The 26,995-nt window shown below is 48.6% G+C and overlaps 2 protein-coding genes across 12 annotated transcripts; one reads left to right on the top strand and one right to left on the bottom strand.

Moving 5' to 3' along the window:
- Positions 1–2,403: 2,403 nt before the first annotated feature.
- On the top strand, positions 2,404–15,869 carry LOC122391069. 3 transcript variants are annotated; one of them, XM_043384629.1, is made up of 6 exons: positions 2,404–2,501; positions 3,168–3,287; positions 7,177–7,312; positions 8,643–8,751; positions 14,531–14,650; positions 15,124–15,869. In XM_043384629.1, exons 2-6 carry the CDS (start codon positions 3,218–3,220, stop codon positions 15,295–15,297), a joined length of 609 nt encoding a protein of 202 aa, XP_043240564.1. In that variant the 5' UTR covers positions 2,404–2,501; positions 3,168–3,217; the 3' UTR covers positions 15,298–15,869. The 3 variants fall into 3 exon arrangements, with proteins under 3 accessions (XP_043240564.1, XP_043240567.1, XP_043240568.1); XM_043384632.1 differs by having other exon boundaries at positions 2,417–2,501; positions 3,199–3,287; XM_043384633.1 differs by lacking the exons at positions 2,404–2,501; positions 3,168–3,287 and adding an exon at positions 5,515–5,769.
- A 1,579-nt stretch (positions 15,870–17,448) lies between these two features.
- Positions 17,449–26,410, bottom strand: LOC122391063 (eukaryotic translation initiation factor 4E type 2-like). Of its 9 annotated transcripts, none has more exons than XM_043384606.1 (7): positions 26,391–26,410; positions 19,975–20,182; positions 19,619–19,679; positions 19,093–19,217; positions 18,598–18,712; positions 17,982–18,271; positions 17,449–17,660 (listed from the first exon to the last, which is right to left on the bottom strand). In XM_043384606.1, the coding sequence occupies exons 2-7, from the start codon at positions 20,004–20,006 to the stop codon at positions 17,618–17,620; spliced, it is 666 nt and encodes a 221-aa protein (XP_043240541.1). In that variant the 5' UTR covers positions 20,007–20,182; positions 26,391–26,410; the 3' UTR covers positions 17,449–17,617. The 9 variants fall into 9 exon arrangements, with proteins under 9 accessions (XP_043240541.1, XP_043240535.1, XP_043240536.1 ...); XM_043384600.1 differs by lacking the exon at positions 26,391–26,410 and adding an exon at positions 26,340–26,387; XM_043384601.1 differs by lacking the exon at positions 26,391–26,410 and adding an exon at positions 26,230–26,341.
- Positions 26,411–26,995: the final 585 nt, after the last annotated feature.

Here is a 26,995-nt window from a genome sequence, read left to right as displayed (position 1 = left end):
CGGAGGGGCGGCACCCCCCCCTCGGCCGGCGAGGGTTAAGGCCTTCAGAGACCAGTACAGGGCCTGCAAAGAGCAGTTTCAGACCTTTAGATGCCGACTTGGGCCATCAAAGGCTAATGTGGGTCCTTACAGGCCAGCTTGGGCCCTCAGAGGTCAGTGTGGGACCCTAAAATGCCGGCATGGGCCGGCGTTGGACCCCAAAGGCCAGCAGAAGTACTGGCCCTCAAAAACCAAGATGGGCCTCTGAGGCCAGCATCGGTCTTCAGAATCCAGTGCAAGGCCCTCAGAGGCTAATGTGGGTCCTTACAGGCCAGCATGGGCCCTTAGAGGTTAGTGTGGGGACGTAACAGATCGGCATGGGCCGGCGTTGGACCCCTAAGGCCAAGATGGACCCTCAGAGGCCGATGCGTACCCTTAGAGGCCGGCATCGGGTCTCCAGAATTCAGTACGGGGGCCTCAGAGGCACCTAAAGGTTAATCTTGGGACCCCAGAGACAGAAATGAGGCCACCAGAGGCCGATGTGAGGCCCTCAGACGCCGATGTGAGGCCCTCAGACGCCGGCTGGGCCCTTGAGGCCGGTTTAGGGGTCCTCAAATGCCAGTGGAGGAACCTCAGAGGTCAATGTGGGTTCTCAGTGGTCAATGTGGGCGCTTGACCGCCACTGAAGGGCCCTCTGAGATCAATGTAGGACCCTCAAAGACTGGTTTGGGAGCTGTTAATAGCTGGCGTTGGATTCTTGAGCCTCGTGACAATCGAATAAGTGCCAGAGCCCCATACGCCCATGGGGGCCCATTGTTTGTTTGGGGAGGGGGGGGGGCAAATGGAGGGGCAGATACAGACATTGCTGGCCCCCAGCCTGTTTGAACCGAGGCGGGGGCACGGTCACCCTGGCCCCCAGCTAGTACGCCTTTGACGAACTATGCCGACCCCAAGCAGATCTGGTCAAGCGTTGGTCGTTTGTATACGCATTCTCCTGCACCGTGCTAGTATTGTCTTATACCTTTTCAGTGCTCGCTGTCCCGCGCATCGTAATCAACAAAATGCTGCGGCACCAGGACTCACAGTCTTGTCTCTGATATGGTTTTCTTCATTGAGTGAACGAAATTGCGGTCAATAACGCTGTAGAAACAAAAGGGAATCTTCACTAAAGGGCAAGCTAAATAGTTGTCAAGTTCTGGTGTTTAGGGTACCGAGTGGTAGGTACAGGTCAGCAAAAAGTGGGGGGGGCCAGTTAACATTGCTGGCCCCCCCACCTCCGAAAGTGGGGGGGCCATGGCCCCCCCGGCCCCCCCTGTTCCTACGCCTATGGGCGTCCACATGCAATAGAGGTCTGCAGACTGCAATTGATCAATGCCATGGGGGTGCATAATGCATTCATAAGAAACAGGCGCGCCGGCATGGCAAAGAGAGGCGCCTTCAAGTGTCCATAAAAGAGAGACAGACGCCTATGATAAGCGCACATTGTATGCGACAACGGGGCGACTGTGGGACATATAGGGATGTCTATGAATTATGATGACTATACATAGGGCGCTTATATGCCAAAGAGGACGCCTATGAAGCTAATGGGGGCATCTGGGAAACGAGGAAGACATTTGTGCAAGGGTTTTCAGGGGTCATGCGCCGTTTGCGGCAAAAAGATTTTTAAAAAAATCGGAGGGGAATAAGTTTTAAAAATGGTGCGGACTTTCCGCACTGTTCGCTTAAGCGGTTACGCCCCTGGGTACATCTGCCCGATCTCAGAAGCTAGATTTGGAGGTCATACTTGAAAGCAGCCAGCAAGACGAGGCAAAAGTTGGAGGCCCCTGAAAATAGGAGGCCCCCTGGAAAAGGAGGCCCCTTGACAGGGTGGCCCACCCACTTTTCATGACGTTCCTACGCCCGTGCAGTTTGTCTTTTCAATCATTATTTCAGCAGTCAGCTCATTGTTACACGGTCTTCGGCCGAGTTCGGCGGTCTTAAGGCCGCCTCAAATGGGCCCCTAATCCTTCGAGTTGGGCCCCCCAACTCGAATAGGGGACACGGGCCCGTGTGCCCCCCCCCCCTTGTGTGCGCACTGCGCCCTTGCCTGTCCTTTACGATCTTTTGTCTGGTTACCCACCCAAGCAGCCTTGGTGAAGACTGTCATGTCCTCTAGCACAGGAGCCTAAAGCAGAGGTTCAGCTGCTGCTGCTAGATGTCACTTATGTCAATATTTTTGCTAAATTAGTAATGCCAATTATGTCCCGGCTCATCATATCTATTTAATTTTATATGCATCAAGTAATGTATATTCTATTTTTCAAATATTGAAAATAATAGGAACATCACATAAGCTTATAAATTAAGGTAAATTTAAAAGAACATTTAGAAAGAAAGCAGTTGATTTGTTTGTGAAACCGTCACCTCTAGCCATGGCTGCACATTGTTTTGTTTTGTCGCATTTCGACAAACGTGGCTGAGTGACCGTGGCGCTGGGGTGCGCGTTTTGTTCATCGAGGACCATTTATCGTGGATTCTGGGTAGGTTGTTGCGGTTTGCTTATGTTTGTTAACTTGAAAACGCTTAGCATTCACTCATGGCCTTACTTAACAAAATTTCTCCTTGGATTTTCGCTGATTCATCCGCCAGACGAAAGCTGGCGCGCGGCAGACTGCAGAGCACTTGTGGGGATTCCCGTATCAGCCCCCAGCCCCCTGACCCCTCTCCGCTGTTTTTTTTTTGTACAGCCCTCTGCAGACTGCGTGGTAGGTATTCTTTTTTCGACAAAAACGAGAATGACGCAAATACTATGCTATCGGTCATTCGGAAATCTGATCAAAGACCTTCGTTTGAACTGTTCACTTCTTTATTAGATGCGCGAGACTCCACATCTTAGATTGGCATCATCACCATACTCATTTTTCATCTAGTTTGGCAACAAAGCCTAAAAGTTTATATTTGCCCCCAAAGAAACTTTTGCATTTTGTTGCCACACAAGGCGCATACTTCATTAAGTTATAGACCTATTCGAAGGAGTGGAGGATGGAGCATCTATTTGCAATGAGTTCCGACTGACTGAAAGTATAGCCTTTGAGTTATGATTGGTTTTGTCAAAAAAAGAATACCTACCACGCAGTCTGCTGAGGGCTGTACCTATTTCAGTGTGCTTTGTTTGGCCCCTTAATTCCTTCCCCTATTGTTTTCAGAGTGAAATTGCACTAAACTGTTGACTCACAGGAAGCCAGCTGGAGAAAAGATGCCTCAGGGGGAGGAAACCATCCCTCAAGAGACAACACCTCTTCTCCGAATATCAGACAGATCTGATGGTGAGTAGGTATTAACACACAATATGCTGAGAAGATTGACAAATAGAAATTGAAACCTTGCAAAGAGAAAGAGCCTGCCCAATTGAGCAACAATGGCCTGTTGGGGGATAATTTGATAAATAAGCACACAAATACAAGATTGGCAAGAGTGAACTTCTTGCTGTATGGTTCATGTAATAGGGAATCCAGTTTGAACTTTAAAAATTACACTGAATGAATACGACCCAGACCAACTGGCACAAGGAGGTACTGGAGAGGTCTGAATGAAATGCATATGAAGCATTCTTGTAGCCTGTGTTTTGGAGATATTATGACATCAAGATCAAGGCACAGCTTGAAATTGAACATATGTTTCCTAATGGCTGAATCAGACAATATCTTTCAAATTAAGCACAATTCAGTAAGTACAAATTCATGCCAACTAGGCTGTTTGTTCAAGGTCAAGATCCTGATCAAATCAGAAAGGTCATAAATCTTCAGATGACTCTTTAGTCCCTGCTTCAGACCTGGTTTCAATCTAAATTGACAATCTTTAACCAGACCTTGGCCTCCAAATTCAAGCATTTTACATGGGAATTGTATGTTATTGATGCTAGAAACATTTATGACCCACCTTAATACTGAATCAGACAATATCTTTCAAATTAAGCACAATTCAGTAAGTACAAATTCATGCCAACTAGGCTGTTCAAGGTCAAGATCCTGATCAAATCAGAAAGGTCATAAATCTTCAGATGACTCTTTAGTCCCTGCTTCAGACCTGGTTTCAATCTAAATTGACAATCTTTAACCAGACCTTGGCCTCCAAATTCAAGCATTTTACATGGGAATTGTATGTTATTGATGCTAGAAACATTTATGACCCACCTTAATACTAAACATTAGTACTGTTTTATTATGCTCTGCAAATACCTATTTGAATCTGACTGTGAATGTCAATGTGCACCATTGTCAAATAAACTGGTGCCGAATGTGAATAGAAATTGGAATGTCGATCAGATCAAGGTCAGCGATATTCGGAACGAATTGAATGCATGTATCTGAAAGTGAATATGATGCAAATATACACACATACCGACATCGATTTGAAACCCATGGCTGAGTTGGTCGAGTGTTGGACTCCTAGGGTTGAAGGCCCTTACACTAGTCACTTGATCAGCATTCATGCGCTGATGATGAAATTTGGAGTTGGCTCCTGACGGGGATGACCCCGTCTTGCAACTAAGGAGATAATTTTTATTGGCTAGCCTCACGACTTTGATTAATTGAATCGAAAATGATATAGTTAATAGTATGACAAGCTGCAAAAGCATGGCTACTGGTGCCTTCGATCGCATGCCTCTCTGACACCGGGACGGCTGGGCCCGACTTCCTCCACTCGCGTGTCCAACGTTCAGTCCTTTCGCGGGGCCGGCATGCATTATGCATTCGGTAGCCCGGATTATGTAATATGTAATAGGCCGGAATAGCTAGTTCCAAGGACGTGAAGTGCCGGCGGCGGCGGCCATTGACCACCGCGCCGGTGGGTCGTTGGCGGTGCAGAGAGGCTTACGGAGCTCTTGGGGTGCTGCAGACTCGATTCCGAGCTGTCGGAGCTCGTGTAGAGCTGTTGGCTCTACACCGAGCTGGCGGAGCTCCTGTGGAGCTGCAGAGTGCAGACTTCACCAAGCTGGCCGAACTCTTTGGGAGCTGCATACTTTTATAACACGAGCTGATGGAGCTCTTGGAGAACTGTAGGCTTCACGCCGAGCTGACGGAGCTCCCGAATAAATGGAGACTTTTTTCTGACCTGAAGGAGCACTAGAAAGAAAAACTGCGCATTGAGCTAACGCAACCTATGGGAAAAGGTTGTGCGCTATCTGAGGCATAGGCCGTCGAGTTGGTCCAACGCCGAGCCGGTAGTAGGTGAAGGGGCTTTGGGGAAAGTGTTTCCTTGCACCGCATCATTACCAGATGATCTTTATTGTTAGGTGGATCCCTAGACCCTAGGTCATGTAGCGGTGTGGCAATTATATTTTTTAGACTGTTCTGTTTCGTTGAAGGAGCACGTGCTTTCCTAACAACCGAACAAAAACATCGGTGTCATTCACCAACCCCCCCCCCCCCCCCCCCGGTTGTTACTCAGCGGTCCTGTTTTGTCTCCTGTGGACTAAAACACAGCTCAGGTCCAAAGGTCTCCGTGGGAGTCTGGGACAGCGTGGTTCTGAATCACTGATAGGCGCGGACAGCCGCCAGCCGCGTCCGACGGGCAGTGTTGGTGGTGTCAGTGCCCGAGAGGCCGGCTGCGCTCTGCGCTTTGTTCTGAAGAAGTCATATTGCAGATCCCACCACAAGGCTGCGCGACTTGCAATACAGACTTCGTTGTTTATAGATCAGCTAGGCAAGAGTGACTGCTAGCAATATTGTTTTAGGACGATGACCGACATTCAGTACGTTGCGATGTCGAAAGATACTAAAAAAGCTGGATCGGCCAAGAAATCAGGTGAGGGATTGAGTGATTCCTGGCGCAATGTTATGGCGTCACACGTTGGTGACCTCCGTTAGCTCTATTTTCTTGGAATTATACTTGGTGCTCGGATCTGATTCAGTCTTCTCCATCCATGGGATTGCATGCACCGCCAACTAAGCCCGCTTTATTGTGATTTATATGTACATATGCTAAATGGAGCCTGTGATTGTGCTTAATTCAGTCGGTATAGTGCACAAATATTGAATTCGAACTTGCATAATTGAAGGTTTTTATCATCTTGATACACAATCTTACGTAACTGTGACGAAGAGCGCACTCACCTTATCACGACAACGAACGTCCTGTATGCATAGTGGATACGGCTGGCCTACCTACCGCGCACAAACTGCTGACGTGGGGACTGGGGATGGCTGCGGCGCTATAGGAAATGAGCCTAATGATGTGCACCTGACCACCCCCGACCAGGGGCGCACCCAGGAGTCGGGGTGAATACGTGTTCCGTTCATAATCGGGGGGGGGGGGCTTATTAGATAGGTACTGAATTTGTATGATTCCTATGGTCATTTTTTGACCAAATGTTTATTTCATAGTCATTTGCCCCTGTCCTTACGTGTTGTTGATGTTCCGCATGTTGTCTTTTCCTTTGTGTTTCTGCTTCCCTCTTTTCTTTGTCTGGTTACGCCGCTGCCAACACCTGTGTGACGTCCAGAGCTGACCGGCTGTGTCCGCCCTAAATCTGCCAGTTGGACCCACGGTGGCCACCGAGCACTGCGCCAGTCTGACCCCCTTTCCTCCGCACTCGGCAATCCTCCCTCTGTGTTTACGCTGTCATTCGCCGCGCGCCAAGATCCTCCGTGCTCCTCTCCCGAGACTATCGATTTCCGGACACCCGACCTCCCCAGCCGCCGCAGACACACCGTGCGCTGCCAGCTCTCGCGCTGTGAGCTCTCGCGCTGTGAGATCTCGCGCTGTGAGCTCTCGCGCTGTGAGCTCGCTGTGTAGCTCCAGCGTAGTGATCGTAACTGTAGTGCACACTCTCGTAGTGTCGCTCCGTGTGAGGGTCTCTCGGGCGGTGGAGTCTGACTCTTTGTGCGTTGTGAGTGAGAGATATCACCTGTGGCGACTCCGCCCAGCCACTGCCTATTCAGACTTGGACCTCCGCGGCAGCTGTGCGTTCCTTCCTTCCAATTGGACTCCGCCGTTCTTCATTCTCGGCAGGTTGCTGCCTGTGCCGTTGCTAGTCGCGTTTTGTAGACTGAATTTCAAATTCTTTGACTAATTCTTCCTCCTCAGAGCTCCGTTCACCGTCCATCAAAATCCTATCTCCCTACCACCCTCATTCTCCCCTACCCTCCCCTTACCCCCGTCCCGTCGTTCTGATGTGTCTGCGCCGTTGCTGCCGGTGTCTGTGCTGCGCAGGCTGCTGCTGCTGCCAGTCGCTGGCGCTGGCCCTCCTCACCGCCTGCGTGGTGGTCGTCGTCCTCGCCGGCATCACCGTCGTCTCGGCGTTCTCCATCATCGGCTACCCGTGGCACGCCTCCTGCCAGGCAGACTGGTGAGTCAGACTACCCGTGGCACGCCTCCTGCCAGGCAGACTGGTGAGTCAGACTACCCGTGGCACGCCTCCTGCCAGGCAGACTGGTGAGTGGGACTACCCGTGGCACGCCTCCTGCCGGGCAGACTGGTGAGTCAGACGGGGGCTCAGAGGGACGAATGGGTGTGGAGCTGGGGAGGGTCAGGCACGCCTCCTGTCAGGCAGACTGGTGAGTGAGGAGGGGGTTCGGAGGGACGGAGGGTGTGATAAGTGGGAGTGCTGGATGGAGGGCTGTAGAACGAGGGCTTAGCAAGACGTACCTATAGGTTCAGGGAAACGGAACGGGAAGAGGCACCGGGACCGGGAATCCGTCGCTTTTCACGGATTCTCGGTATACAATTACGGTTATTCAAGTTCAAGGAAACTAAAACCCAATCGCATTGGATTCTGGTGAAGCGGGGAGTACCAAACAACAGGCCCCAGTCAGGCCTCAGAGGTTTGCTCCAGCCCCTGCTGTGCTAGCTCTGTCAAAGCCGAGTTCTCAGCTCATGCAGTGTGCACGTGTGCCATTTACGGGTGTGCCGCCGCTAAGCCGGACTCCACATGTGTATAACCGGTTTGATCGCCCCCAGCGATCGCTTATCTCGCCTTGACCTGTTCTGAATTGTCATGCAGCCGTTTTGTGGCTTATATTGTGAGCACGCCATGTTAGATGGAACGCAACCGTAATCCTTTGTATAAGCGATTAAGCTAGTCCCAGATTCTTATTCTGGTATACCTCATACGAATTACCTACGATTATTTATTTTACGTGAATGTGGAAACTTTTAGCAACGATTTGTGGTTGAACTAATATAATAATTAATCCAAGCGTATGCCAAGCAGGCATAAATAAGCTGTCTGCTGTCGAGCCTCGGCTTCGACTGAGCTCCGCTTATGCGCTGTCTGGCATCTTCTTACCACCTCTTTGTAATTGGACTGATTCCCCGAGCCAGTGAAGCCCCACTGTCCCGTGCCAGCTTGTTCACCTTGGCGAAGCCTCATAAGAGACTGTCGCCGTTTGTTAGCTACCCTTACCGGTTCATAGTCCACCGCATGGCAATGATGCTTGTGCCCATGACGCTCATACTCTGACAATATATTCATATTGTGTGTATGTGGCTTTCATACTTGTGCTATAACGTTCGTGACATGACACTCATACCTGTTACGTTTATGTCCGTGACGCTCACAGCCGTGACCTTTAACTTGTGGCATTGCTGCTTATTATGACCCGTATGTCCGATACACTCCTACCCTTCACGTCCGGTGACGTCGCCGACCGCTGACGCTGGGACTTTGGCGCCCGCAGGACGTTCGGCAAGCCGTGTCAGGAGGTGATGACGTCGATCGTGGATCAGATGCGCGCCTGGGAGGGCGAGGACGGCTGCGCCGCCGGCGGCGAAAAGTGCCTCTACCAGGTGAGCCCCAGACGCCGTGTGTGTGCATGTGAAAAACCGCTATGTAAGTGTGAATGGTGTGATACGTATAAATACGAAGGCTTTAATAGAAACAGGCGGGATGAGGCAAGAGCCGTGGTGCAACATCGAGAATCTCCCATTAGGCATTACATAAGGCGACCATAAGGTTTAATATCAATGATCCGCTGTCAATGGTCGTAATTAATCAAATTCATAGTATTTTACTTCCGTTTTTCAACTTGTCTTCCGCAGACGCACGACGTGTTGTTCAGTAGATACCCTACAAAGTCCCACCAAGAAGCCGTAAAGAAGTACGTTACACCACTCGGACACTTGACAACTCAGTCAGTTAACCCGCGCGGGGCTGGGGTCTCCAGCCGAACGCGCGGGGCTGGGGGGGGGGGTAAATTTTACCCCCCCCCCCCTGTTATCTCCCGAACTAATGGTCCGATTTGGAAAATTCAAACGTCAATCGAAAGATCTCATCACGAACAACTAAAAACGTACTTAATTTTAAGTTTGAGGTCAAGGTCAAGGTCAGGTCAAGGGTACAAATTGCAAGTTCCTACAGTATCGGTCTTGCACCGTAGTTGCCGAAGAATGGAGTCATGGACTGAGACTGATCGCCCAAAACGTGTTCTTAGGCTACCAAGACAATATTCGTTGCATACAATATCATTCAGAGGTCAAGGTCAAGGTCAGGTCAGGTCAGGTCACCAAAAACAAAATATAGAAAAGGGCATGTGCGACACATGTTTTATGGGTCATTTTACTTATAGAATTCAATAGGCACACTCAATAAGTGATATGGACCACCTCTGGATGAATTTCAGGTCGAGGTCAGGTCAAGGTCAGGTCAAGTGAGGTCAAATTTTGAATAGGTTTATAGGTATTTTCCCCAAAAAGTCAGTTTTTTGAAAAAATTTGGGCCAAAATCCAAAATTTTCAAAAAACCGAGATAGCCATTTGATAGACAAAGTAGAATTACGTATATCCTTTTTTGTTACGTCTTGATTCCTTTAAAAATGAAGATGTTAGCGGCGTTTGAACTTTTGCCGTTTTTGAGGCGAAAATGGCGAACATGACGTCACTAAAACGTCAATTTCTCAAATATTTTCCGACGGATTTCGCTCAAATATTCAGGGAACAATTTAGGGTGACACTTATTTTTGAACTTTTGATTTTTCAGGAGCGAAGGCCTGGGTATGGTGTGAAACCATGAGAAAATACCTCCTGTGAATTTTCACATCGATCGAACATATTTAAGAGGTGCCCCAAAGCCAATTTATTTGGATACGTACACCAAAAATAGATAGCGCATTTTTAATTCAATTTTTGATAAAGTACACATGCAATTTGGCTTTAAACGAATCGTTGGGGGTGTAAAACGTCGATAAAAAATTCCCACCCCTCCAACAACCAATGGCAATTTGTTAAAAAGATACACCTGGCATGTGCTGTCATGAAGGCACACCACCCTGACCGGCGTGTATTAGCCTCTGACTGGGGGTTTCATGGGAGCCTAAATCCCACTCATTGCTGCTCAGCTAACGTCGAATAGCGCACGTCTGGGAAGCGCCGATGTTCCCCGACAAAAAGTCAAAAAGACACACTGACACACAAAAAGGTACACCACGCTAACCTGCGTGTATTAGACCGTCGATGGGGTCTCGACAAAAAGTAAAAAAGGCACACCTGGCACGCAAAAAAGCACACAATGCTGACCTGCGTACATTCGACCGTCGCTGGGGGGTCTCATAGGAACCAAAATCCCAATCACAGGTACTCATCTAGTGTCGACTTGCGGACGCCACGGAAACGACGTCGATGTTCCTCGACGACCTGGAGAAGGAACTGTCTTTGTTCCTCATCCTTCGTGAGGATGGCGCAGTAGCTCTGAATCAGAGCCACGCCCCGTTCGGCAAAATCGTTGACAACCTTGAGGGACTCGGCTCGGCGGCGGGCGAGCTGGTAGTCCTGGCGTTCCGGCCACTCGGCCGGGTCCATCTCAAGGAATTCCGACGGGCCAAGGGCGTCCACGAGGTCGGTTTTAGAAACAGAAATTAGAACTGTAACGGCAGAGTGCTTGCTGGTCTCATCGTAAGTATTGTAAGTGTTGTAAGCAAAAGCATTGTCAATATTGTAAGTATTGTGAGCATTGATGTATGGTAGATATCACCTCACATGATCTCGGCTCAGATAACCCTCCCCGGTGTCCCTGTCAGTAAATGGCACCTGGATCATTACAGATAAGATAATTTGTCATAATTCTTAAAGAATTGGGTGGTTTTGACTCGTTTACTCGAGGTGCAGGTCGCATTTCAATACTTTTCCATAGGCTTGCAATGTAAAGGTCACGACTCTGACCTAACCTCAGGTCACAGATCAAAAATTTTGAGATATACAAACGACACATACTGCAGGTACTGTTTTGAAGACTTGATGAGAGGAAATAACTTCGTGAAAACTCAAGCTCTGACGTGTTTGCAAACTTTTCTGAGGTGGGGTCAACAAACCCGCTCTGGTTACCTGACCTGACCTGACCCGGCATTTTTTTTTTTTTTTTGCTGAGATGTGCGCAATGAGCATTTAGGAAAAGTCACCAAATATGAGCTGAATGTCTCGCGGCGTTTGGCAATTGTACAAGAAAATCCTGAAAGGCCTCCCCGTCCGAAATAGGGTTAAAAACTTGGAGCTTGACGAAGCGAAGCAGCGTCTTCCTCGTCAGTACAGTCAGGTCAGGCTCCAGTGAAATCCGCTTGGGCGGATCTTCTGCGCCGTCGCGGCCAAAGGCAGCCACGATCAGCCTCTTCTCCTCCAACGTGGTCCTCACGTCGAACAGAGCGAGCGACACCAGCTCCTCGAAGATGTACCAGAGATAACACCCAAGCGCCTTCGATGCTTCCCTTGCGATTTCCTCGTCCTCGTAGGATAAGAGTGAGCGGTAGAAAGACAGGCCCTGGGCCGGAGCACGGGCTGCCAGCGGGGCTTCGTACGACGCCGGTACATACAGCGTCGCGAAGAAGAGGACGAAGCGGGCCAAGTTCTTCTCCACCGCCTTAGTGAGCTTGAACTGTCCGCGGAATAAGAAGATCTTCAATGCGTATATCAGTTTGCCCATCCATCCAGCGCGGTGGTAGGCTCCGGGCTTGGACATCCTGATTCCTCCAGGGGGAACGCCACCCAAGACAACGATCGTCAAGTTGAGTGCTCGATAGTCATCCCGATGCTGCGTACTTTGAAGTTTCTCCTTGCAGAACATAATGACTTCGTCACTGGTGGACGGGATCGGCTCGATTGGCTGGAACATCGCCTGGTCGATGCATTCCCATTCGGCTTTGAAGCGTTTAAATAGCTGGATATCGGGCCCAGACGACGGTGCGAGACAGGCGCCGAACGATTTGTCGGCCACGATCTCAAGAATATGGTGCCGGCAGGCCAGGTGGAGGTTCCGCCCGAGTCGCTGTTGGACGTAAGTACAAGCTGCGCCGCGCACGCCGGTGTTGGAAGCGGTAGTGTCGAAAGACATTCCCACAAGGCGTTCGGCGCCGCCCCAATACCCAAGGCAGCTGACAACCGCGGTGGCAACATCGTCATTCGTCACCCTTCCCGCTGGGCAAGCGTGGGACTCCCAGGAGCTTGTTAACGCCATCCCCAGAAACGAGGATGGGAAGGCGCTCAGATGCCTTTGTGCTGGTGATATCGTCGACGATCTTTCCGTCCCAATGGACGACGAGGGGTACGCCCGGAGCAAACGTCTTCCGGATCTCCTTCGCCACATCCTCCCTGACGCGCCTCCGCACAGTGGGCCAGGCGCATCAAAAAAGGGGAATTAAGTCGAAAATCAACTTCGGTGAAATTCCTGTAATTATGGGATAAGAGTATTGTAAAAATGTCCAAAGTTTCCGAATAAGCAAGTTTCCTTTCCCCAATGTCAAGGCAGATAAAGCTATAACGTCGCAAAGTAGGACTTACCGACTGGAGATGGAAATGACTGCTGTGTACCATTTTCCGTTCCCCCGATTCAAAAGCTCTCAGCGTAAAATCATTAAAGTTATTCCGTACAAAATAGCTTTAAAAAAACAGCCGGTATTTCTGCGCATGTTTCTCGTACTCAAGTTCCCGGGAACTATTTCATGCTTACTAGTAGCGGTGGGGTTTACAGTGCCTGTTCGGAACCGTGGTAGTGCAACGACGCAATGAATTTATATAAGGATATAAAGAAAACGTCGCCGAACAACACGAAGATATTTGCTGCCTGACTTTCCTCAAGGTGTATAGCTTGCTACCCAATGCAAATATTTTGCGCATTTTTGCGCGAAATGGACAAATAAGGGTTTAACCCTCGCCGGTATAGGCCGTTTTGCATCCCTCGACGGCACAGGGGGATGCGACCCTCCTCGCGTTTGGCCCCTAATTGAGCTAGAGCCTTGCGGAAAAAAACCATCGTGTAGGTCGTCACGAGACGAAGCCAACGGTACCCGGTTTTAAGGTCATAGGTCAAATGGTGACCTCTGAGGTCAGGTCAATGGCCGAAAGTCGGGACCTGTTAGAACGTCGTATAGTGTGGCTCCTAAGGGGTTTTTCGGGATGCTGATCACGAATATCATTTTAGTTTTGATCACAGATGATGTCTTCATGCATTTAGGCCAGGTCGGGTCAGCTCAGGTCAGGTCAACCAGTATGGGTCCTGCCGGGTATTCGTAGTAGGTGTCAACCCGCCTCTGACAGCTTCGTAACATGTTACGAAGGCACCAAAACTACTTCGTAAATGTTCAAATGGTTCCTAAATTCGAATTCAGCTCCAAAAACAAGCCCAGAAACATGTAAAACTCGAAAAAGTGAACCGAGGTCATCGAAGGTCAATGACCTAACCTGACCTTCAGGTGACCTTTACACCCACCCTAATGCATGGGACCAACATCATATCACATGTTTGAACGCTTAAAACCACAAAAAAACTGCAAACGCGCGGCCAATGCGGCATAGTGCCCGCCTGTCCCAGGCATATGTGCACTGTGCAGCGCAGAAATTAAATAATGACGTCATAGTTCAGTGACCTAGCGTAACCAATAAAATTTGAAAATGGATATCGGATTCGGCTTTAGCATGATATTTTACCCTGTAACGAATCATTTTTGGCACCGCAGCTGTGCTCATTGATTTAATTCCGCTTTTTTGAAGCGCCTGGCCCACTGTGCTCCGGTGTCGTTGGATCGACTCCTGGTTGACTACAAGGTTCTGGGGGATTGGGTTGTACGCCTCAGCAGCAGCGTGGAGGATGTGGACAGCACTCCGGTTATATGTTCTGGTTCGATCGAGCGCAGCTGCAATCTGCGGGGTCACCGCCTAGGCTCGAGCTATGCGACGTGTTGGGGGGAGGAAGCAGAAGAGGGCATCAGACGCCATATTGGCTTTGGGGCACCTCTTAAATATGTCCGATTGACCTGAAACTTCACAGGAGGTGTTTTCTCATGGTTTCACACCATGTGCAGGCTTTCGCGCGTTGAAACATTCATTTTGGGATTCCCCCCTACAAATAAGTGTCACCCTAGAACATGTCAAATTGATGTAAGAAAAGGTACTGAAAGTTTGGCGGCGCTGCGCGCCGCCGTTTTTGAGATATTGCAAAAATTCGCGAGGGGGGGTAAAATTTACCCCCCCCCCCAGCCCCGCGCGGGTTAAAAGCCGTGTCTGCCTCCAGTGCCTGTGCTCCGCCATTGACTGCACCTTGGGTGCCGTGCCGGTCTGACACCCCCCCCCCCCCCCCTCCTCACAGCTGATCAGCGCCAGCGGGGACACCGTCACGGGCACCCACACCACACCCGTCTCCCACTACGTGGACGAGCTGACGTTCACCTTCGTCAACGGCTCGGCGACCGGCGCGTGCCGCATGCAGGTAGGACGCCCCGCCCACGGCGAGGAATCGATCGGGTTTGCTGCAGATTCTTACTGCTGAATGTAAATAACACATGTAACTTGATGCGTTGACAGCATTGTTTGGAATAAGTTTGAAGATATGCGTGAATTGCAGCTAGTGCTAGTGCTACGATAAGTTATGAATGAAACAAGTGGAACTTTGAGGCTGCTCTCATGACTACGAGGTTTGTTAGAAACCACCGTCGTTTTTTGGCCTCGTGCATTGAGACTGGCGGGCGGAAAGGGGCGGATACCAAATTGATCGTGTATCCATTTCTTTCCACAAACTGCCACAGATGACACGTCACGGGCCGTGGCTCCAGTGCCTCCACCCCTCCCCCTTCCCGTTAGTCATCGATTCATACGTACGGCTTACTAAGCGCAGCTCTACCCTATGTCAGGTGAAATTCGCTGCTAAATGTTTGCCTACCTTTGTTTTATTCTGTCCCCCAGGGTTACTCGCGCTCCAAGACCTGGTACGCCTACCTGGACAAGGGCACCAACTTCTGTAACATGAAGAACCTGATCGTGGGCTCAGGGCTGGACCAGGCCGACCCGATGTACTCGGAGAATACCAGCGACAGCGTCTGCACTCAGTACTCTTCGGCCGACTGTGAAAAGTACTGAGGCGGCCCACCTCTATCGCTGACCCGTGCCGGGGTTCGCTGCGAGGTCTTTGTGGTGTTTCACTAGCGCCAGTGGAGACAATATCTAGCGCTTATAATGCTTATGCTTGCCGGCTGAAGTAAGCCTAGTTTTACGATCATTACTGACGCTTGGAGGAGTATAATACACCTCAGCTGTTTACTCGTATAGTCAATGGTGCCATTCGATTCGTCACGGTGTGTATTTGAGGTTCAGTGTGTCTACACTTAGGTACATATTTAGTTTACATAGCATTAGTTCTCTATTAAGTCTGTTCCCTGTAGAAAAGTATTATTTGTGAACCTACATCTACGTAGGATTCAACCGTTTTGTTGTACCTCGCTTTTTTCCTCATGCGAGCGCGACTAGTGTTACCTTCGCTTTGTTTGTTTCGCCGTGGCTGTGGTGACTATGGTGATTGGATTGTTGGCGTGCTTTACCAGATGTAGCACGTGTCTGTGATATGTGGGACTTCTGTATATAATCAGGCTGCTTCCGTGTCGGAGGCACTGGCCAGTACCTATGTACCGAACAAATAAAAGGCGTCAGGAGAACACGGTGGAATGGTTACACAATGACTCCGCTCCGATGGGGGTAAGCAGTGCTTCCAGCAATCCAGAGTGTTACTGAGAGCTCAGAACGGCATACAGACTCGGTTCTGCGCGATTTGGTAAATGTTTAAACTATTCATCATGCCGTACTATACTACCTACCACATTAAAGGGACTATCCCACATTTAACATGGGGTTTGAGTAATTGAGATAGCCAAGTTTGCGGCGAGGTTCAGAAGCTACTATCTATCTAGGTTGCAACCCCCGCGGCCTCTTGGTGTTGAAGAAATTCGTTCCCTTCATTTGAAAATGGGCCTTGTACAAGGCCGTATCTTCAACATGGAGCGACCGTTAGTGTGACGTCACCTCGTTTAGTCATTCTGATTTAAATGGGTTTGTTCGTTGAAAAATCGCTTAAAACTTCGTCTGAACTTTGTTGTGGTGCCTACAGAGTAAAAAGAATCAGCTTTATGACAGTAATGTGGCCTTGGGAAGGAGGTAATTTTGGGCTGTGACGTCACATATTCGAAAGTTGATGTTTGGAATATGGGAAGCCTAAGATGTTTAATGAAAAATAAATGCCAGAACCGTGTTCCTGGTCATCCAATCTATAAAGTCGGGCACAATTCAACTGGTTAACACGCGCAGTGGAAGGGGGGGGGGGGCGGATTTCGCCCACCCCTCCTGTTTTTCGCCAATAACTCGCGCCGCAAGCATAATATCAATGTGAAATTTCGGCTACCTGTCCAGAATTGAATTGCGGATCTTCTCGTGCAAAAAGTAAGAAAATCGGTTCACAACTTTTCTAGTAATAGCGGTGTAAAGTCAAACATCCTGCCGCCGCGGCGGCGCGGCGGCGCGGCGGCCGGCGCTAGCCGTTACGCGCCGCCTGAATTGTAGACTGTGCCGGGGCGGGACGGTTCCGTCTTTACATCGCGCTCCTTACCGCTGATTATATTAGATTCGCGTCAAACTCGGTGAGAAGACTGAGAAATGTACAGGCAATCATATGGTCAAAGAATTTTGAAAATCGGCCGGTAACAACTTGAGTTATGAGTGTGTAAACACAAAATTGTGATTGCCGCGTTTCCCGCGTCGGCCGATGCCGCTTCAGCCGGCAATATCTTATCCTTAGCAGGCTTCTAACTGCCATATTTATTGTTGGATTATCTAGAAATTCACCATACATACTCACAAATGTTTGTTCTTTCGTATAGTGAAAGATTTAAAAAAATCGGCCGGTAACTTTTTGAGCTATCGGCGTGTAAACGCAAAAAAGTCGCTAATATGGCAGATTTGACCACATTTGACCTCATTTGACCTTGAAGATATTGACCTAGGGTCATGAAATTCACACACAACAGAGTTCCCCATGGCCCCCACCTACCCTCCAAATTTCGTCTTTCTAGCTCCAGTGGGAGCTGAGATCTTAGGGGGGGGGCGACATCCGCCCCCCCTTCCACTGGGCGTAGTACTCGCAACCCTTCCACTGCGCGTGTTAACAACATTTTAGAAGGTGGGATAGTCCCTTTAAAAAGAAAAATATCAGAGCTTCATCAGTTAGGCCCCAAAACACGGCTCTGCTGCGCATGCGTAAAACAAGTATGTATTGTATCATAGAGCACCGATTGACCAAGCGCCCCGTTCCATCAACAGATCCAGGGCAATGAAGAGCCGCACGGAGAGTTTCTATCACCCGCCAATAGATGGCATGTCGCACCGGCCGCCGTCCAAACTGCGGCAACGGCCGCTACTTGACGAATAAGTCCGTGTTCCGAAAACTCGAGTTGTCTCTGAAAACGGAGACAAGCGACTGAGATAGAGGTTTCTGAAGAAAAGCGATGTGAGTGTCCATCCAAAGCGACCAGAAACTGCACGAGTTATTGACTGGAGGCGCCCCACAATTCGGTGAAAATGAGACATCACTGAACCAGGGTCCATATCACAGCTTAACATGAGCACAGCCACCGTTCCGTGAAAAGTCCCACCTCTCCTAACTCTCTTCCTTTGGTACGGTCTCCCAGCTCCCCCCCCCCCCCACACACACACACACATACATCACCGACCGCCCTGGCCATAGATTGCCCTCAGCTACGCCCCCATTCCGCCCTCACCTGAGACTGTCGGTGTGCGTTTTGTACTCCATGATAGTGTTGAGCGGCAGGTTGAGCACCCGTTTCAGCGTGTCCCGGATGCGGCCCGTAGTCGTCGAGTCGGCTGCCGTCCGGTTCCACACGGAAATGATGTCCTCCATGTGACGCACGCTGACTACGGCGCCGCAGATCTCGTCGCCGACCATGAACTGCTCGCCGAGCAGTGCCAGCACGAGGTTCTCCCAGCAGCGCGACGCCAGGCCCTTCCGCAGGCGCACGATCCACTTGCCGCCGCGGCTGTTGGCGTCGTCCTGAGGAACAGGGAGAGGACGGTCAGAGACGGGTTAAACAGATTCGGAGATGAAATCATGGACTTGTATATAATCGAAGACCCGCTGATACAGTGGCGATGATAGTCGTTTCCCAGGGCAGTGGAGAACCCCATTCCGGGCCGATAAATTCACCTGGTCTCCAAAGAAAATGATTACAAGAAACGGAAATTTACAGGCAATCGAACTAAAAAAAAAATCAACGGCCATTACCAGTGACAGCCGTTTCCTACGGTCACACCTAACCCCACACACGGTACCCTGGCCGTGCTCCAATCCACCAGAAACCAGTGCCGTCTCATTCTCACCTCCCACATGGGCTTGATGCCCTCCTTGAACAGGTGGTAGTCGCTGTGCACCTTCATGTCGTGGGGACGCACGCAGTGACCGTAGATCGACCAGAACTGCTCCACAGAGCCGAACCTGCGCACACAGAGGGCAGGTTAGGTGATGAGGGTGATAAAAGCCGCGTTTGGCAATGTCATAGTGGAGATGAATCGGACAGCAGACGGTAGGAGATGAACATATTGCTTTACAGGCACGCAGGTGTACCTCACACCTCAGCTTGTGAAAATGCCATTGACAGCTGATCAGCCAGTTGGACTTCACCATCGTTATTTCACCGAAATAAGAGCACGCAACTAGAAGATGCAAGCAACTTCGGAAAATCAGCGAAGAAACAGCAACTACCTTTTTTCGGTCCAAACGTGTCACAAGACCAATCTATACTCCATCACCGGCGATGCCACGGGCCATCCCAATTCCCATCCCTCAGTGGTGCACCACCACGAGCTCCCACTGACCTTCCGACCAGTTTGAGGTTCTGGTCGAAGCTGGCAGAGTTCTTGTTGCCGGGCGTACGCTGCGTGAACCACAGACAGTGCACGTGCTCCAGCTTGTGGTGGTGTGACGGGATCTCCAGTGGCGGCTGTCGAGGGGTCAGAGGGGTCAGCGGTCAATCGCACAAACACCAGTCACGACGAACGCACGGGCATGTAAAGGCGTCAGTCACAGCGATGTGAGGTAGATTGGAAGCTGACTAATAGGTTGAATGGACAAGAGCAGTGAATACAATACAGCACTATGCATTGCATAATGCACAAGTGCATAGTGCCTGGCAAGTAGATAAGCAATAAGCATGTTTGATTAAAACTGCATCAGCGCAATCTGATAAAAAAATCATTACTACTGTCTGAAGGAGACACTGAGCACCATAACAAAAAAAAATGATTAATAGCTTAACAGAAAAACAAAAATGGTACAGTGCAGGAGGCTACAAAATAACCAAAATACAGGATGAAAGAGAACAAAAACACTTATGTGCCATACCAGTTTGTGGCCAGTTTTCAGTTCTCTGTCCTCCTCGCCACTATCGTCACTCATTTTCAGCCTGAAACATCCAAATGTCAACTCAACAGTCACCTACAAGACATAAATTAAACAATTAAAGATAAAACATGGATGGAAACTCAAGCAGCCACATAAGTCACAGCAATATTTTGCAGAATATGAGCACATCTTAATATTTAGGTAAAAGCTACCCATGCTTATGCAAACAATAAACCTTTCAACAGCCAAAATAAATCAAAGAACAAATTTGTTGGTTAAAAAGACAATAAAAAAGAATATATTAACTAGTCAGTCATTCATAAGCACAGAAAATGATTAGGTAGGTAGGTACTCACGCTTCAAATTGATTTCCAGATTTGCCACTCATTTTTGGTTGATAATCCTGATGAACCCAGCCCACTGCTGTAGCCAGTGTAGGAAAACCCTGCTTCAGTGGAATGAATAAATGAAATGTTTACTAATGCAACTCTGATTTAATGAATGTCAAGATGCAGATTCACTTCAGAGCCCCTTTTTTGGACGTTTCTGGTTTTCTAGCACAGCCTGAAAAAGAAAAAAAATGTGATTACGGAGCGAGCGAAGCGAGCGTAGTCTTTCCTTAGATTAACGGAAATTTCTGAGTATGAGCGGCCGGCCGGCCGGCCGGCCGTGGTCACGCTTTTGCGAGGCTTATATCTCAGCAACCACGTGACCGATTTACACGCGGTAATTTTTGTAGGGTAGCTTCATTCCTTCTACCAAGTATTGGACTATTGCCGATGCATGTGGGTGACCCCTTATGCACGTGCCACGTGCAAAACGAAGAGGTGTCACTTTTGTAATCGTTGCAATATCTCGGTAACTACTTGGCCGATTGCGCTGAAAGTTGGCATGTAGGTAGGCACCCACTAGGCAATGCATATCCATGTGCCAGAGTTGGGGTGCTGCTGCACGTGCGCACGTGCAGGGGTCGATTCCAAATCTCGAGAACGGCTGGACCGATGGCGCTCAAATTTGGCACATGGTTAGGGACCGGTTAGTAGGGTGCCGTGCAAAAGTCAGTTGGGACCCATTTTGCACGTGCGCACGTGCAGGGTGCCGATTCCAGATCTCGAGAACGGCTGGGCCGATTGTGCTCAAATTTGGCACATCACTAGAGACCGGTTAGTAGGGTGCCGTGCACAAGTCAGCTGGAGGTACCCCCTCGAAATTTCGCACGTGCAAGGCTCACCCTCTCGCTCGCTCCGTTAGTCGCCCATAAGGCGTTATACTGGTTATCATTTAGCACACTCTTTCCTCCAAGCATATAAGCAGGTGACAGATAATGTCAGGTAAGCAGCTATGCAACATTGATCTGAGCTTTGACCTCCTGCCACCAGTGTATGTATGCAATATGCATACCTACCAGGCAGCCTCAGGTCAGCTCTTTCTATTGCTGGGTGATTACGGAGCGAGCGAAGCGAGCGTAGTCTTTCCTTAGATTAACGGAAATTTCTGAGTATGAGCGGCCGGCCGGCTGGCAGGCCGGCCGGCCGTGGTCACGCTTTTGCGAGGCTTATATCTCAGCAACCACTTGACCGATTTACACGCTGCAATTTTTGTATGGTAGCTGATTCCTTCTACCAAGTATTGGACTATTCCCGATGCATGTGGGTGACCCCTTATGCACGTGCCACGTGCAAAACGAAGAGGTGTCCGTTTTGTAATTGTTGCAATATCTCGGTAACTACTTGGCCGATTGCGCTGAAAGTTGGCATGTAGGTAGGCACCCACTAGGCACTGCATATCCATGTGCCAGAGTTGGGGCGCTGCTGCACGTGCGCACGTGCAGGGGTCGTTTCCAGATCTCGAGAACGGCTCCACCGATTGCGCTCAAATTTGGTACACAGTTAGGGACCAGTTAGTAGGGTGCCGTGCGCAAGTCAGTTGGGACCCATTTTGCACGTGCGCACGTGCAGGGTGCCGCTTCCAGATCTCGAGAACGGCTGGGCGGATTGTGCCCAAATTTGGCACATCGCTAGAGACTGGTTAGTAGGGTGCCGTGCACAAGTCAGTTGGAGGTACCCCTTCGCAATTTCGCACGTGCAAGGCCCACCCTCTCGCTCGCTCCGTTAGTCGCCCCAAAAGGCGTTATACTGGTGATTATCCATTACATGAAGAGTTCACTGGGAAAACAAACACAAACACAAAGGTCACCAACTGATGGTGATGGTCAGCAAAACTGGTGGGAGCCGCAGCCAGCTGTAGTAAGTTGAATAGCAGCTTGAGTAGCAGTATCTGCAACTGGCTATGGGTGCTTTTGACTTTGGCATCCAAATTCTGGCACATAGGCCAGTTTAACCAACAGAAAAATAGCCAACCTCTGGAATTATTTGCTTCACATACGGAGCATAAGCGGGATGAGCACATAAACGGATAGGGCTTTACTGTTTGCACTCCAAATGTGAAGCGGTCTTAAGGCGAAAAATTCTGGCAGACAGCTATTTATCTGTTGGTAAAACTGGCCTCATGTGAAGAATTTATCTACCAAAACAGTTTCTACTAAATGCTTAACAGTTTTAGTTTCACATCCTTGTTTTGTATTGAAATAACCAGACATGGGCACGGATCCCAGACGACCAAACACGAAAATCAAGATGGCCACTAGATTAGTGGACTTTAAGCATGGAATTATGGTGGAAAACATGGCTAATAGATGCCTCTCAACGAACCAACTATTTTGCATTCCCTCAGAGTTCACAGTAAGATCCATCTCGGATCCATGCCCACGAATCATGGATCCGAGATGGATCTTGAGGGATTTTCTCAGAACTGTTAACCCTGAAGGAATGCAAAATAGTTGGTTCATTGAGAGGCTTTTATGAGCCATGTTTTCCACCATAATTTCATGCTTGAAGACCGTCAATCTAATGGCCATCTCGATTTCCGTGATTGGTTGTCTGGGATCCGTGCACATGTCTGGAAATAACTAGAAAATGCAAGGCTACCACAGTCAGTTCTCTATATACCGTGCCACAGTCCATGTCGATGTCAGTATGCTGATGCACTGACGTGGACGTGCACTGACGAAAGCAAATGAATCAAGTGAATATCAATATGGCGTGACCTATGGCTAACACTGCCAAGATTCCTACATTGACATTTCAATTAAACTTCAACTTCAACTGAGCTATGTCTTGATTCTTAATTTCAATTTCAATGAATCAGATTCTGTTATTGTGAGTTATCAATCTATCCGGTCACATTTTGGGACACGCCTAAGAGCTGGACTTTTTGATGACGTCTTCGGGTGACGTCATGTCGTGTGTGACGTTTCGTGAGCAGGTAAGGGAAAGTCACCACTGCTGGCGAACATTGGTGCGGTAAATGGCAAACACAAATGCTGCGCAGAAAAGACAAATGTGTAACTTCAGTCTTCAGACAACATTCGTTCGGACGAAACCAAGGGACGAAACAAGAAGTTGAAGTTCTTCATGCGATTGTTAGTTATCTGTCATGTATGATTGTTATTAGCAGTTGATTTGTGAAATGTATTATCAAAACCAATGTTTATTGAACGCAGATTCAGTTTATTTTCAGATGTACCTAGGTACCCTTCCTTACACTTCACTCATCTCAAGCTGTTCAAACACCCTTGACAAAGTCGATTAAGATGAAACGTTGGGTATAATTTATACTGTGTTTTCTCTGCATTATTAACATATTCATCATATATACAATATAAGGGCCACATGCTTTTTACAGGGAGACATGTCAGACAGCCCAGTAGGATGAGGCTTCGTCAAGCGTCATTTTTAGCAAAGCTTTTCTTGCTTAAAATCCAGTCTGCAAAACATGGCAGGGCTTATACTTTGGCTTACACTTGACTCCCAGCTGTTGTGTCTTTGCTATGCGATGTTAAACATATAAAACATCTTACTATTCATGTATGCGCCATGACTCATGTAATCTTTTCACAGCCAAGACGCTCCTAAGCTACTGGGAATGTGGGGAGTGCAGCAGCATCAGTGCAGCACCGATGGTCGGATACGACGGCTGCGATAAATGGTGCCACTTCCGTTGTGCGGGACTGACTAAGGAGCCAGGTAAGCGCAAATGTTTTCTGTCCCAGTATTTTTGTTGCAGCTATAGTGATCAATGAAATATTTTCCGCAGTGTTCAGCCAAACATGTATTTCAAACAATCTGCTTCCCAACCAAGGGCGTCGCCACAGGGGGGGGGGACGGAGGGGATCTCGTCCCCTCCACTTTTTAAAATTTTAACATTACGCCTATGGCGTTGCATGGAAAGAATCGACTTGAAATGGTCCTCGTCCCCTCCAAAATGGTAATGTCCCCTCCAGTCGTCGCACCGTGGCGTCGCCCCTGTTCCCAACTACACAAATTTAGTCAAACAATGTGCCAATATGGAATTTTCAGGTTCAGTTGAATGAAATAGGAACAATGATAATTGTAGGTTACGTATACCTGCAAGAGAGGAAACAGAATACATTGTATTGCTTGTCCTTCACCGATACTGTTATTTTTCCATTTCTAGAAACACCGACATGGCGATGCAGGTGGTACTGCCTGGTGAGGCCGCGGTCTCCGGAATCGCCTGCAGACGAAGTCACCTGGCGTCCATCTGCACATCACTTGCAGCAGTGAGGCCTGCTGACAGCGTCTGGCAGTGTCAGCAACGTGCCAGCCAGCTATCTGGAGTCCTGCTCACCGCAGGTCGCCGACAGGAGGGGCGACGCATCGTCTCCGAGGTCGCCTCAGCAGCAGTGAGACCCCACTGGCCGTCTTCTTAGGCTTCAACTAGATTGCGAACAACCTATGCTGAGACAACGCCCATGACGTGTGATCCGGTACCGTTACCGCACTGCGTGCCTGTGCCCGCTGTGAGCCGCTAGTGCATGGGTTCGACCATGAGAATATGTGTTTATGTTGCTTTTACTATTGTTTATACGTTGAAGTGACGAATTGTTTATTTTTCGCAAGCCTCCGCTGTCCGGTTGCCTGCAGCTCCATGCAACGCCAGCTGTACTGTTGTTTTAATGTTGTCTCTCCGCTCAGCTGTACAGTTACCTCTCCGCTCATATATGACACCTCTATATGAATGGCACTACTGATTGTCACACCCACTGTCCGTATTGTCCGTAGTGGTGTCTACGCCCATGTTAATACAGCGTGCAGAATCCAGATTCTATTGAGGAGAGTTGAGCCAAGTCACCATAGGCTCGGGAAGAGAGCAACGTGGAGGCCCACTGCCCCTTCCCCGGCCCCCACTGGGGGCGCCAGCCACTCCAACTTTTGACTGGATGTCAAGAGCGTCGCCACGAGGGGAACGAGTCGCCGGCCAGCCAAGGTAGCCAACGGCGTGTGAAGGTTGCCTGACCTCGAGGAAACTGAGATGGCACCAACGGAGGTTTTGTTAAGTAGGCGACCAAAATTCGAGCGGCAGCAACCTGGGCACCTTCACAGATAGCAGTGCCGCGTATCAGGGCGCCTTCGACGTTGAGCTGGGCGCCGATCATCAGGACGCCGGGGGAATATGACCCAATATCCCCCGTAAATATGTGTCTCGGAAGGGAGACCCAACCATAAAACTGAAAGCTCGCCGTATTTTATCCACTATTTTTCGAGCAGGTCCATAGATTTCCGTCCTCAAAAGTGCGGGGGATATTCCCCAGTGTTTGAGTTGGATGGGACTATAGTGGCGTTTACACCGACAGGAGATTCCCATTGCCGGCTGTGGGAAACTACTGTCGGTGTAAACGCCATTCATATTTCCTGCGTCACCCCTGTGGGGACGCCCTTACTCCATGGTGCCGAGCTTATCAATTTGGATATCAATGGAATCAAAATCTCTTATCGATCGATGAAGAACTAAATTACCCCGACCCGGAGAGCGTCTTTGGAATCAAAGCAGTAGCTCATGACGCAAGACTTCAGGCAAATAAATCATTCTTGTCTGAAATAAGACATTTGTGTATTGATAAGCACGTTTTATAAGCAATGGTAGCAAGATTCTCCGTGTATTTGGCTAAAGTGATAATTTAGTAGCAGATACTTACCGTCGCATTTCGTTTTTTTAATTAATAATTTATATTGTCAGAACTAGCAACATGTCTCTTCACTCAACAATAATTACAAAAGTGAAAAAGAAATGATAAATTGCTTATATTTTGGTGAAACTAAAAATTAATTCAGCACATATTTTTTTTACAGCGTTGAAGTCCAGCTCCAAAGGACAGCTGACGATCGTAGCCGAGCAGGCTGTTTGGTACTTCTTCACTACTTCTTAGAAGTACCCGTTAGTACCGATCATGTCTCACATAATAAGCTATTGGAACAAAAATATCGATGTTCTTCTAATTATTCTCCTTTCACACTTTAAATAAATACTTTTGGAATGCATTTACAAATTAATTTCACAAAAACGGCTTGAAATTTTACAACGTCAAAATACTTATTCCAATTTCCACCATGAAACCACCACTATATTACTTGCTTACAGAACCGTGCGCACAGTGCGCGCAGTTTTATCGTGACGTCAGAGGGTGCTTCCTCAGTGGCGCCCCCTGGCGGGGAACGCGTGCAAAAAGTCCAGCTCTTAGGCATGTCCACATTTTGTCTGACTCAAGATTCTTCAAGACAGTCCAAGGCCGTATATAGGAGACAGTCGGACTCCGATGAAATAAAGAAAAAGATAAATCGTCCGAGCTTCTCGCGAGGACCTGTCTTTTTTCACGGTATATAGAGATCTTTTGGATCTTTTTTCATGGCACATTCTACAAAGCACAAACGCGTGAGTCTGAGTCAAATACATAAATCCAAGATTCCTTTACTTTACTTCATAAATCATTTTGGATATGGTAGCTGAGATATCAGATATGGTAGCTAATGTCGTCTACATTTCCAGCCTTGCTTAGACAAATTTAGTGCACAGTATTTGATATTGTATGACGTTCATAAAGTTGGCTTCAAATTCGGATTCGGATTCCAGCACCACATTCGTGGAAAAAATGACAAAAACGGACCCCTCAGAATCGATTTAAATTAACAGGATAGATAGAGCAGGACATGCTTATTACGAAAATAAATCACCTAGGCTTGGCACCCCCTAAGAACTGAGGAATCTTAGGTCAAAGTTCAAGGTCATTCTCGGCGGACCCTTTGGATTCTCGTAAAAATTGGTACAACTATAGTCCATGAAGAGCTGATTTCAAAAATATCAGTTTCTTACTTTGGCAAGCAGCACGAACTGATATAGTAGGTCAAAGGTCAGAATCAAGGTCACGTATGTGTAATACAGGAAGTGGAAGTGACCACGTGGCCAGGTGAGAAAGGAGGACCCCTTAGATTTCAATAATTTTTTGCTCAATGATGCAAC

The sequence above is a fragment of the Amphibalanus amphitrite genome, unplaced genomic scaffold (genome assembly GCF_019059575.1).
Source record: "Amphibalanus amphitrite isolate SeventyFive unplaced genomic scaffold, NRLGWU_Aamphi_draft 000420F_arrow, whole genome shotgun sequence".
NCBI lineage: Eukaryota > Metazoa > Arthropoda > Thecostraca > Balanomorpha > Balanidae > Amphibalanus > Amphibalanus amphitrite.
The sequence above is the reverse complement of the archived record's forward strand: the minus strand, read 5'-3'. Positions and strand labels throughout refer to the sequence as shown.

Coding starts and splice junctions, on each gene's coding strand:
- LOC122391063 (XM_043384606.1), bottom strand. CDS start 20,006: ATGAGTGGCAAATCTGGAAATCAATTTGAAGC. Junction 19,680..19,974: donor TCTGGAAATCAATTTGAAGC/GTGAGTACCTAC, acceptor TGGATGTTTCAG/GCTGAAAATGAGTGACGATA. Junction 18,713..19,092: donor AACCTCAAACTGGTCGGAAG/GTCAGTGGGAGC, acceptor CTGTGTGCGCAG/GTTCGGCTCTGTGGAGCAGT.
- LOC122391069 (XM_043384629.1), top strand. CDS start 3,218: ATGCCTCAGGGGGAGGAAACCATCCCTCAAGAGACAACACCTCTTCTC. Junction 7,313..8,642: donor GCCTCCTGCCAGGCAGACTG/GTGAGTCAGACT, acceptor TGGCGCCCGCAG/GACGTTCGGCAAGCCGTGTC. Junction 14,651..15,123: donor CCGGCGCGTGCCGCATGCAG/GTAGGACGCCCC, acceptor TCTGTCCCCCAG/GGTTACTCGCGCTCCAAGAC.